The sequence below is a fragment of the Balearica regulorum genome, chromosome 1, assembly GCF_011004875.1.
Source record: "Balearica regulorum gibbericeps isolate bBalReg1 chromosome 1, bBalReg1.pri, whole genome shotgun sequence".
Lineage (NCBI taxonomy): Eukaryota > Metazoa > Chordata > Aves > Gruiformes > Gruidae > Balearica > Balearica regulorum.
In genome coordinates, this window is record NC_046184.1 from 207,435,485 (window position 1) to 207,448,641 (window position 13,157).

General features: G+C 39.8%; 1 protein-coding gene across 7 annotated transcripts in view; it reads left to right on the top strand.

Moving 5' to 3' along the window:
• SLC36A4 (solute carrier family 36 member 4) overlaps positions 1–13,157 on the top strand; it is a 120,703-nt gene that overhangs the window by 7,597 nt on the left and 99,949 nt on the right. For 6 of the 7 annotated variants that reach the window (XM_075742399.1, XM_075742406.1, XM_075742405.1 and 3 more), the window contains exons 2-6: positions 5,683–5,806; positions 6,571–6,661; positions 7,834–7,922; positions 9,233–9,328; positions 10,959–11,043. In XM_075742399.1, the coding sequence (XP_075598514.1) occupies positions 5,683–5,806; positions 6,571–6,661; positions 7,834–7,922; positions 9,233–9,328; positions 10,959–11,043 (485 nt within the window). Of the gene's footprint in view, positions 1–2,907; positions 3,115–5,682; positions 5,807–6,570; positions 6,662–7,833; positions 7,923–9,232; positions 9,329–10,958; positions 11,044–13,157 lie in introns of those variants that run through there. The other variant, XM_075742404.1, reaches the window with a different exon arrangement.

Genomic DNA, 13,157 nt, shown 5'->3' on the forward strand with positions numbered 1-13,157 from the left:
GGCCTGTAGTGACAGGAGAAGGTGCAAGGGTTTTAAATTGAGAGATAGGAGATTTAGATTGGACATAAGGAGGAAATTTTTAGACTGTGGGTGGTAAGACACTGGCACAGGTTTCCCACAGAAGTTGTGGATGCCCCATCATTGGAAGCATTCAAGGTCACATTGGATGGGGCTTTGAGCAACCTGGTCTAGTGGAGGGTGTCCCAGCCTGTGGCCAGGGGTTGCGGGGTGGAAGAAGATGATCTTTACAAGGTTCAACTTCACTCCCAGCTTCAACCTCCTCCCCCTCAGTGGCACAGGGGGACGGGGAATGGGGGTTGTGGTCAGTTCATCACACGTTGTTTCTGCCACTCCTTCATCCTCAGGGGGAGGACTCCTCTCATCATTCCCCTGCTCCAACATGGAGTCCCTCTCACAGGGACGGTCCTTCATGAACTTCTCCAACATGAGTCCTTCCCATGGGCTACAGTTCTTCACCAAATGCTCCAACGTGGGTCTCTCCCACAGGGTGCAGTCCTTCAGGAACAGACTGCTCCAGCGTGGGTCCCCCACAGGGTCACAAGTCCTGCCAACAAACCTGCTCTGGCATGGGCTCCTCTCTCCACGGGTCCACAGGTCCTGCCAGGAGCCTGCTCCAGCGTGGGCTTCCCATGAGGTCACAGCCTCCTTCAGGTGTCTCCACCTGCTCTGGCGTGGGGTCCTCCACAGGCTGCAGGTGGAATCTCTACACCCCCTCATCCTTCCTCCATGGGCTGCAGGAGGATCTCTGCTCCGGCGCCTGGAGCACCTCCTCCCCCTCCTTCTGCACTGACCTTGGTGTCTGCAGAGTTTCTTACATCTTCTCACTCCTATCTCTGGCTGCAAAAGCTCTCCCTCTAACTGTTTTTTTTTCCCCTTCTTAAATATGTTATCACAGAGGCGCTGATTGGCTTGGCCTTGGCCAGTGGTGGGTCCGTCTTGGGGCCGGCTGGCATTGGCTCTGTCAGACACGGGAACCTTCTAGCAGCTTCTCACAGAAGCCACCCCTGTAGACCCCCCCTGTTACCAAAACCTTGCCATGCAAACCCAACACAGTGGGGAAGCTGGTTATCCTTCTTTTGCGTCAGTATAGTGGGTCACATGATTGGTTGCAATCTTGAGGAGTAAATTCTGTGTGAAATATACTTCGTTAAAACTGCATCATGCTCATGTAGACATCTCCTTAAAGCTCACGTTTACCATTATCAGTAGGAGGCAGAATAGTGGTCTATTACCCAAATGTACTGCTGTTTCTCCAGGAGGCATCCCTGAAAAGCACGGTGGTTACTGATAGATAGGAAAGGGGTTTTTTTCCCCACAAGAATTGATGCATTGGAAGTGGCGATACATGAAGGGACTTGTGTTGGTTTTGCGTGCCAAGGTTTTGGGAGCGGGGGGGGCTATAGGGGTGGCTTCTATGAGAAGCTGCTAGAAGCTTCCCCTGTGTCTGACAGAGCCAATGCCAGCCGGCTCCAAGACGGACCCGCCGCTGGCCAAGGCCAAGCCAATCAGCGCCTCTGTGATAACATATTTAAGAAAGAGAAAAACAGTTAGAGAGAGCTTTTGCAGCCAGAGAGAGGAGTGAGAAGATCTAAGAAACTCTGCAGACACCAAGGTCAGTGAAGAAGGAGGGGCAGGAGGTGCTCCAGGCGCCGGAGCAAGATTCCCCTGCAGCCCGTGGTGAAGACCATGGTGAAGCAGGCTGTCCCCCTGCAGCCCATGGAGGGAGGATGAGGGGGTGTAGCGATTCCACCTGCAGCCCGTGGAGGACCCCACGCTGGAGCAGGTGGATGCACCTGAAGGAGGCTGTGACCCCGTGGGAAGCCTGCGCTGGAGCAAGTTCCTGGCAGGACCTGTGGATCCGTGGAGAGAGGAGCCCACGCTGGAGCAGGTTTGCTGACAGGACTTGTGACCCTGTGGGGGACCCACGCTGGAGCAGTCTGCTCCTGAAGGTCTGCACCCCATGGAGGAGACTCATGTTGGAGAAGTTCGTGAAGGACTGCCTCCCGTGGGAGGGACCCCATGCTGGAGCAGGGGCAGAGTGTGAGGAGTCCTCCCCCTGAGGATGAAGGAGCAGCACAGACACCGTGTGATGAACTGACCACAACCCCCGCTCCCCGTCCCCCTGTGCCGCTGGGGGGGGCGGAGGTTGAAGCCGGGAGTGAAGTTGAGCCCGGGAAGATGGGAGGGGTGGGGGGAGGTGTTTTTAAGATTTGGTTTTATTTCTCATTCCTCTACTCTGTTTTGCTTAGTAATAAATAAGATGAATTCCCTCTCTAAGTTCGGTCTGTTTTGCTCGTGATGATAATTAGAGAATGATCTCTCCCTGTCCTTATCTCGACCCGTAAGTTTTTTTTTTCATTGTACCTTTTCTCCCCTGTCTAATGAAAGAGGGGAGTGATAGAGCGGCTCTGGTGGGCACCTGGCCCTCAGCCAGGGTCAACCCACCACAGGACTTAAGCATTTAAATATACAAGGACAGTATGTATGGCATGAAGGATGGAGAGGCAGGAACAGGCTCATCAGCTGGAGAAGAGGCTGGCTTTTTGAAGTGGATTGCTGGTGTAAATTTTCTAGTGTGAGCTTTCTTCCTGCCTCTTTGAGAATGCTTGTATTTTCATTGCTGTCATCATCTCGCTCCAGAACAAAGAGCAGGATGTAAGTCAAATGAGGAAAAGATGAAGAAAAGGGGTAATGGTCAGGCATGCAGTCTCATAGGTGAAGAGGCTGGCTTCTCTTTGAATCATGATTCAATCTGGAAAGAGAGCACCTCCTCCGTTTCATGGGTTATCTGTCATCCTCTTCTTCTTGGTCTTCTATGACAAATACAGCAAATTTAAGTAAATCAGGACAGCATGTATTATCTGACCTGCATCTATCTTCCGTCTGTTCCTTTAATTCTTACATTCAACAATGCTTTGCTTTTTCTCATAATTAATCAAATGCTGTGTTGGACGAACGAGCTTATGGCTCAAGGTCAGATGTAAGGCCAACTAGGGGAATGGAAATGTGAGTGTCTGCTACAGACCACCAAGTCGGGAAGAAGAGATGGATGAAGCCTTCTTTAAACAACTGGAAGAAGCCTTCTGTTCACAGGTCCTGGTTCTCATGGGCGACATTTACCACCTAATACCTCCTAGGGGGGCAACGTGGCAGGGCCCAAGGAATTGAGGATTTTTCTGGAGTGGTCATCGGATGATGTCTTTGATGCAAGTGCTCAATGATCCAACTAGGGAGAACATGCTGCTGGTTCTGCTACTCATGAATATGGAAGAAGATGGACAGCAGCCTTGGCTGCAGTGACAACAGGTGATGAAGTTGAAGATTCTGAAAGCAAGGAAGGCAAGTTCCGGATTAAAGTACGCTCTGTGAGGGTGAATGTGTACATGCTCAGGTTGTCTTGGTCAAGAGTCTAGGGAGAGTATAGTAAACATTTTTGTTCTGTTTATTTTGTAATGGTAGAGCGTAAAATAAGAACTGAATTGTGTATCTCTCTAGTGTATACAGGGAAGAAACATTTATTTTTTTTTAATGATGTAGGCTAGAATTTAGATAGATGCTAAGCATTAGTTTCTAAATAGCTGCTCTTTCCTGTCACAGTAGAACCGAGAAAAAATTAGTGCATTTTTTGTAACTTCTTTGATGGTGTCTGATGGAATACCGGTAACTAAGAAAAACAGACTTAAATTTCTTTGAACCTTCTCTAAATATCTTTAAAATTTCTTGCTGTTAAAGATTTTGATACTGAAATCTTGTTCCGTAGTGCTTTAAATTTTTGTGGATTGTTTTCTTTTATAAGATATTTCTACTATGAATTAAATCTACCAGTTATCGCAGATACGTGTATTTTGCTTTGGGCTTACTTGGTACAATGTGTCATATGCGTTTGTGGAATGTACTGAAAGTATTTACAGTATTTACATAGATGACCCAATAAACTATAAAAACCACCCAAAACTAATCTTGTTTAAGGACGGTCTACTCTAAAGCAGTTTTTCAGGAAGCTACAAAACTACTTCACAGGAAATGTTACAAATGACAAATGGTTTAAAAAAACCCCTTTAAATAATATACAGTAGGTGAACTGAGGATGATTAGATTGTAAACTCTTTAGGGCAGTGTTTTCTTACTTCGTGTTTCTGCAGAGCAATGAGTTGCTTAGCACTTCTAGACATGAGAGTAAGTTAATTATCAGAGCTGGGGTAATGATAACACTTGGATGACCGGATGGTTTTAAGCATGGGCAGATGGAGAGGAATACCTTGTCTGAGAAAACTTATTACTTAAATAAATGAGAGGAATGCTTGACTGTGTCTAGATCTGTTCTTAAAGAACTACCTTTGTGATAAGAAGGATCAGGAAGTTGGGAGAACAGTGGAATGGGATGTCTATAAAATTCAGAGTCTTCTGAATGTAATGTGGTTGTGTGGTAAGCAGTGTGGATGTATGTATATATCAAGCATTTCAGTATCCGGCTGGAATGGAAGACGAGAAATTAACTTTTCTCCCTTGACTGAGCAGTTGCTGCTACCAGTGCTGTTGGTCCTAAAAGTTATGCTGGTCCCCTCATACTGCTAAATAGGAACATGACTTGCTGCATGTTGTCATTATTGTTTGGCATGACAAGCAACATCCTACAAAATGTGATGGAGTCAAAACTGGAAAAGTAATTTAAAAGTGATTTCTTTTATATGTTGTTGAATCTCGTGTGATCACAGATTTTGCACACTGGTAGTTTGGCTTGTTCCTAGTGAAGGTGTGCTCTTGCACACTTAGAAATACCCTTTTTTTTAAATAGGAAATGTTAAAAATACAGGGATTTTTTTTTTTTTTTTGTGAAAATGATGGAAGTGGAGACTTACTCAACACATTTTATGAATGGATGCTGTGGTAGGCAAGTGTAAGATAAATAATCTTTTTGCTCTTGGCAGGATTTGTTTTGCTTAACTGTAGTAATTTAAAAATTGTTATAATTTAATCAACATTAAACTGGCGTAAGCTGTTAGTTTTGCCTGAAAGGCAATTTTATTCACTACTGGCTGCTTGCTATTGCTTGGCATTGTTATTTAGTTGGATGGTGGAATTGCATTTGTTGACTGTGGTGGCAGTTTATGCTATTTTAAAAGGTTCATGAAATTGCAGCTTTCAGACCATGCAGCCTGATTCCTTTATCTTGGTTCTCTCGCCAGTGACTGGAGACATCTTCTGCAGTACCTGTCTTACCTATCTGTTTTGGGGTGGGATGACTCTGAGGAGTGCCCTTGCTCACCACTGAACAGAGTAGCCTCAATGCTTAGTTTTGCAGTAGCTCATGGTGGGTAAGATGAATCTCATCCTTTTGTAACAAGGGATGACTTTTCTGTTTCGCTTTATGTTGTGTTAGCTTGCAAAATGATCTAATCCATCAACATTTTGATGATACATAGTTGTTTTTCTTAATGAAAAACTGTGTGTTTGGCAATAATAATGATAATGAGATGGTGTGCCACTTTAAAGAGAGAGAATTTCCTGTGCAAACTTGTTCTGTGTGTATCTATCTGCCTAAATCAGCTTGATTGTTAGCAACACATGTAAACCTCATGGCATGGGAAGTTTCAGTTCTGTTTTACTTGTAAATGCTAAGTTTGTTTCTAATGCTAATGTAGTGTTAACTCTGTTGGACAGACATGGAAGTAATGAAGCCTTTAATTGATGAACAAAATTCAGATGGCATCTCAGATGAAGAGCATGAAAATAATTTCCTGCCAGTTGAGAAACATTACCAGCTTGATAACGAAGAAGGCATTACGTATGTATTACTCTTAAGTACCAACTTAATAAAATTGGTTGCCTCTAACTTGTTTCTCATGAGTAGTTTACTGAACTCTTAAGGGCTTTTTTAGCATCTGCAGTACAGTTTTGTGGTTATAGTTCTTCCAAAAAGCAGCCTGTTTTGAGTAGGTTCTCTGTGCTTTGGAAGCTAACAAATATCTAGTAATAGCTGTAAAATATTCCAAGGTGCCCGTTGTTAAAGTGATGGGGTCACTCAAAATCCAAGCACTGTTTAAAGAAGGTTTTGATTGATTTTATTTTTTTGTAAAGAAACTTCAGAAGACTTTGGAAATAATCTGTTTGTTAAAATTTAATTAGAAGAACTTGTAAAGGGTTTTTTTTTTTCTTTTGATAAAGTTTTGGCTGTCAGATGTGATTTGCAGCTGGTAATTGTTTTGAATGTTATTGATTCTAAAATAGCATTGATGAAACTTGGTAACTTTGAGGCAAAAGAACAATAAAATTGCACAGAAAATGACCTTTCACAAGCTGGAGGAAGGAACTGAAGATCAGACTTGTTTGTTCTATTTGACGGAGCTCACATGTAAAGATGAATAAGAACATTGTTTGAATGTGCTGGACATTCTTTAAAGTAGCTGAACCACCTTAAACTAGTTGAAGCTCACAGTTTATCCCTTTATTAATAAATGACAGAGGGTGTGGTTTTGGTTTTGCTTTTTTCTCCGCCCCCCCACCCTGTCAGCATACTTCTAATGTGACTTTTTGTATTTTTGTTCTCAGGTTTATACAAACACTTACGCATCTGCTCAAGGGAAACATTGGAACTGGGCTTCTAGGTCTTCCGCTTGCAATAAAAAATGCTGGCATTGTGGTAAGAATTTAATTATTTTTCATAGATTTGAAAAATTATGTAGAAAGATCTACAGATATGTGTCTGAGCCTGAAAAACTAACATCTTGATACTTTTTGTTTGTCACTACCAACTGCAACAGAGTTATGTTCAATTTTTCCTCGTTAGTCTAGTAAAGTTAGTACTGACGATTGAGATTTTTTAGTTATTTTTTTAAAGTTACCGCTTGACCCCTAAGACTTTATAGTATATGTTGTATTTTTGCTTAGCCAAAGTGTTTTTCTGGCGAAAACAAAAACTTTGTCAGAAAAAAGATTTTGATTCGCTCAGACTCCTACAGTGTCTCAATGGAATTGTTATTATGGGGTTCTCTTATCTTTGTCCAGGCTTCTCTCTGGCCAGATTGTATGTCCTAGGATGCAGCATCAGCTTGTTAAATCAATGTCATGTTTCTGCAGAAACAGGGTATAGCACAGGCTAGTTTATATTGGGTAACAAACAATGTGTTTCCTAAGGCAGGGTAAATTTCATCAGTTGAAATATTCACCTTATTGACTAAATAATCCTGTAGTTCTTTATTACAGGATGTTCAGTTTACGAATGAAAGTTACATGTGAAAAGCAAGTACTTTCTGAGAAAACTTTTGGTCAGGCTTCTACTCTGAAACAAATTATTTAATTTGAAAATTATCTATAACTTGTAATTGTAGAAGTTATCAGGGTTGTGGTGGTTTTCTTTTTTTTTTTTTTTTTTATACTGCACATAATCAAGTCTACTAATGTAAAGAAATCTTTATTATCATTAATGTTACCACTTTAAAGTGATTTAAACCACTGTTGGGAATTTTGCAAAATATGCGGTCTTACATCTTTCTTGCCAATTTTTTTTTTTTTTTTTGGCAAATATCTTAATGAAGCTGTTAGAGGAGTGAAGATGTTCATGCCCATTTGGTATTTATGGCTTGATCGCCCCGAGTAGCTTTCAATCAAGTAGTGAACTAAAAGTAAGAAATGCCATAAAATAGCAGCAGCCAGTCATCCTCTGAGAGGGGAAAAAAATCCAGTTGCATAAAGTTTTTATTCTTTATTTATTTGCTATAACGTGAAATTTTTGCATGTAAAGATTTTCTCCCAGCATATTTTCATGAAAAATTCTGTTTATCTCCCATGTCCTCCCTTTTTTTTCCATACCAGATTGGACCAATCAGCCTTGTGTTCATAGGAATTATATCTGTTCATTGTATGCACATCTTGGTACGCTGCAGCCACTATCTATGTCAGAGGTAATGTGGAACTACACATTCTGTTGCTCGGTTTGAGTATTATTTTTTTCTTTCTTCTTTTCTATTTCTGATTTTTGGCCTACAGAATGTCCTGATGCTGTAGCAGTTTCTTCACATCAGAATCTTGTAAATCAAAGAAACAACGCTCAAATTCTTGTCATGCAGCTTATAAATGATAGCTGTGCTTTATGCAACACTGCTTTAATACATTGAAAAGATACTTCTTCTCGGCTCATACACAAAATGAAGTTGGTTTAATTTGTATGGCCCAGTATACTGTTCCCTGTCTTAGCTGACAAATAATCAGATCTTTCTCATTTTGCTTTTAATTGCTTAGCTTCAGTCCTTTAGTCCTTCTTTATCTTCATAGCTTTCTTCGTAGCTTCTGAATTTTCATAGCTTTGAAAAGTGCCCAATTTATAAACAGCCAGTTTATAAATACTTTGTAGGAATAAAAGATAAACTAAGAATTGCTGTTAATGTCTTTCATGATTACATGCGAGCTCTGTCTCTGTGGATTGTGACTTGATTCTTGAAAACTGTAGTGCTGAAGGGATGCGTTAAAATGATGCTAGAGAGCAGATGAACGCTAGATATTCCTCTAAGTTAGATGTACAATACCGGGAGGGAAGCAGTTATTCAAATTTAATTGATAGAATTTTTTGATTAATAGTGACTTTTATTAAACATTTTTATCCTACTGTCAGGTGTTAAAGAGAAGCAGTGGGAGGGTCTCGTATTTAAAATGTGCAATGAAGTTTTTGAACTGAATAGAAACACAAAACTGTTTGTGTCCCTGGAAAAACTGTCTTATTGGTTTAATGTGATGTTGTACTGTGAAGGGATCCTGTAATTCCTGAATTCTTCGCTTTTTCCTCTGTAGTTTTGAATGGCCTTTGAAGATATACATAAAACTAAGGTCACTGAAACAATTGCGATTGACTGCTTGTCCAGGAAAATCTGTTGAATCCTGATGTTTTTTGTGACTTTTACATTTGAGATGAATTTAAGCTGATATTATAAGAATCTAATTTTGGATTAATTTATCAAGAAACTCATTCTCTAGGAAGCTGATTTAGTACCCTTGAATTAGGGCAAACAGTGCTGTGGTTCACATGCTTGTAGGATGCTGAATAGCCTTTCTTGGGGGAAAGAAGCCTAAACTGTTCCTCTAAAACTCAACAGCCAGAGAATGGTGCCACAGATCATTACTTATTATAACCCTGGGAGGCCACCAGTGTTGGCAAGATAGGGACCTAGGCCCTCATCATTTCTAGTAACTCCGTTCTTTCTTCACTCTTTGATTTCAGGATGAAAAAATCCTCACTGGGATATAGCGATACAGTAAGTTGTGCCATGGAAGTGGGGCCCCTGACTGCTCTTCAGAAACGAGCTTCATGGGGACGGTAAGTTTGCATTAGAATTTAATTTAAATAACTTAGTTATTACAAATTAATAGCTTCACTTGGAATGCTTAGGAGATTTCCTTTTTACTAAGATGTTACCTGCTTTAAGAATGTGTTCTCCAGGCTTGAAATATTTTTCTGCAGTGTTATTTGTTACGTCCTGCAGCCAGCTAGTAGTGGTGACATGGGAGGATTGGGGAGTGTGTCTCTCTGTTAGGCAGTTCAATTTTCAGATCTACAAGAGCTGTGAGAAAAGAATTCTGTTTAGTAACATAGGAAGAGATGTGGTGTAATGCATTCTGTATTGTCTAATGTAGTGAAGTAATTTAAGTTTTCATTCTCTTTTACTGTAAACACATTTCTCTGTATCAGAGTTCACTCTTTGAGCAGGTTGACACTGCAAATGTAAATTACTTCAATATATTTATCCTGAAAGGAAGCAAAGCAATTCGTTGATTCCTGTTTAAATATAACCTACAGATAATGGAGAAATATTTACTATGTTTTGCAATAATGATATGCAGGTATTAATAGCTTGTTGTCTCTTAAATATTTTATCCCTCTTTTCTAAAAGACCATTATTTTTTCTTTGCTATTTGTTGCTGTATAGCTGTTTATTGAGTTTATGGCATGACTACACAGTAGTGAAACTCAAAAACTCAGAGATGTTGTTCAACATTAATGTAAAGTGGTTTTATTCTTCACTTGAGGAAAAATTTTTTGTGGTCCTGTTATTTTCAAGGATGCAGCATCTTGCATCCTGTGTTTTGGCTATTATTTTGTTTCAAAAAACAAAAAGGTGAGCTAGTCTTTTAAGGTCTTTTGTGGTGACTTCATAGGAATGGAGTAGAGCTCACTTAGAGGGAAAATTGGTTTGTAGTGAAATATAATGACAATTCTGTAATGCACCAAAGAGTTACAAGCCACAAACAGCAATTTGATTTCCAGAGACGCGGTGCTGCAGCAAATCCATTCTCTGAGGCAGATCTCTGCTGTATGCCTGACTCTAGCAAGGGGTTTCATTACAGCGTGTCTTCAGGCCACCGTAGTGTATGACATTTTTCAAAAACAATATGAACCATCATTTAGAGTGTTTTTTCAGTGAGATACAGTGTCTGAATGTGTATTTGGATAGATTCATACAGACCCACTTAGTAAGATGTGAAAATGTTTATCTTGAATTACTTTAACTTGTATAACGTAGACTGTATGAGATATTTCATCTCAGGTCTCAGTGGAAACGGCTTTGTTAGGGGCTAATGGACTCCAGCAGAACTTGTACCTGCATTGAATATACGTGTCTGTTGTTTATATTTGTACCACATTGTGAAGTCTTTGAATTTTCATTTTATGCCACTTTGAAATGTGACTACCTTTCATTTTTTATTTTTTTGAGAAACTTTGGTACCTACTCAATGTTACCTTAAAAAAAACCCCAAACCCAAAACAAGCACAAAACCACCTTGTTTTGCTAGAAGAGGAACCTGCATTGCAGTTCTGGTGAGATTCATGTGGCACTTGAATCTAGCATTTTAACTGCTGTAAAAAGGAGTAGTAATTGTGTATTAGGTAGAAGTGAGTTAATTGTTTGGATCCTAAGTGTAATATATGTTTGTTTTTTCTTCCCCAGGTATATTGTCGACTTTTTTCTAGTGATAACACAGCTGGGATTTTGTAGCGTTTATGTTGTGTTCTTGGCAGAAAATGTGAAACAAGTGAGTAGTGTTACTGTATGGAAACAGCTATGGTTTTAGATTCATTTTTCCTCACTATTATTTCCTATCCTTATAAAGTCTGACAGAACTACTTGTAAAATGTGAAGTTGAGAGATGCACGGAATGGGTTCTACCACAGTTTCCACAAAAGAGCTTTCGGTAAAGAGGAGCAATGTGCAAGGCAAACTACATTCAGATCTTGTGCAAGTATTTGTGGCTTCATTGCCCTCTGATTTGTTTGTTGAATTTGAAAATTAATTGTGGAAATAATAGAAAATAAGACTGGAACTGGTCTAGGAGCCAGTTGTCCCTGAATTTTTTTTTTTTTTTTTTTTTTTTTTTTGCCAGGCCTGCTGACTTCCTTTTTTTTCCCCTGACCTCCTGGGCATATTTTCCCATTTTCATGTCACTGGAATCTTGCTTTGCTTTTTGTTTAGTCTCTTCCCTTTTCTAGAATAGTCTCATCTGCTACAGAATCAATTGTATCTAAATCAATCCTCATTTTTGTTCTTAAAAATGCCTGACATTGAAATTTCCACAGCTTCCTCAGTAGGTTCCAGTAGTGTCTTATCTGTTAGACTGCTCCTGCTTTGTAGAAGCTTAAAATTTCTTATTGGCATTGTAAGTCTTTTATTTCATGTTCTAGCTATAAATAATTTATTCTTTTCTCTTTGTGGATACCTTTTATATTTTTGAATATTGCTATCATGTTTCCGGTCTGTCTAATATTCTAATAATTGTTCTTGCTTTTCTGTGAACGCTCTGCATTTGTCACATCTCTCTCTTTTTTCCCAAGTTTTGTCTCTGAAGTTGGTTATGCTGCTCCAGCGGAAGTTTTGCTTGTGACCAATAGAACTGAAAGGTTATTTCACAGGTCTTACAGATCATATTCCAGACTTGGCACTTCAGCGTAATGGTCATCTTGTAGGAGCATGTCATTGCTAACTCATGATTGACTTGTGATCCACTGTGATCTCTCAATCCTTTACTGCAGAGCTGCATTTGGACAATCCTTCTGGTTCTTCTTTCTTCTTACCTATAGAATCCTTTATTTTTCCTTACCAGGCTGATTTTTAATAGTTCTCAGGTTCAGTCCTATTCTTCAATATTCTTTCACTTAAATCCTGCTTGCTACATCATCTGTGTTATTAATGAAAATATTAAATAGCACCGCTCAGGTAGCATTTAATGTGTTTTACTGTAAATACTATTACACATATAATATGTAGCATTAAACATATGCATTTGGATATCTTATAGATTTTTAATTAGACTGGATATTAATTATTATAAAAATACTGTGATTCATTTGTGCAAGTTGATTTATTTCAGGATGTCTAAAACTAAAATATTTTGTCATGCCGTATTTATGAAAAAGTCAATTAAAAATTGCAAATGAAACCCCACAACCACAAATGCCTATACACCTCCCAAGCAACCCCCAAACCTTTCAATAAAATCCAACTATCCCTTTTCTCCCCCCCCAACCATCTGTCACTGACAAAAGCAAACAAAACCATGCCTATCACTTTCATGACAGCTGCTCCTGCTTTCATTCATGTTTTTTGTCTCTCATTATCCAGTCCTTCTAAGCTGTTGGAGATGAGCTGTGGAGATTTTTCTGTTGACGAGGTCCCTGATGTCTCCTGGTCCTTCCTCTTTGCACACTCAGCAGTTTGTGTGTCTGAGCCGGTGGCCCATGGGAGTTCAGCCAGCACAGGGTGGCTGCTCTGGCGGGAGCCACAGGCACTTTGAGTTTCTGGTGCTCTCTCCTCCATGGGCTTATTAAGATGCCAGGACTCTACCAATGTACTCTGCTGTGTTTTCTGCTCATGAGATTATCGTTACTCAATTGATATAAACCTAAAGAGGATGAATCTGAGCCTATATCTAAACACGTATGCTTCTGTAATGAGTGAAGTTGGTGAGCATTACTGAGCATTAGTCATTCATATAGACTCTTATTCTACCCAAAAGATAGAACAAAGATGTCTTTGCATAGCTTAACTTACTTTAATGAGGAAGAAGATTGTCCCCCTGGGCAGTTAGTACATTGAAGATAATATAATTTCCCCCCTGCCCCCCCTTGTAGATGGGCATTTATATTGTGTTTA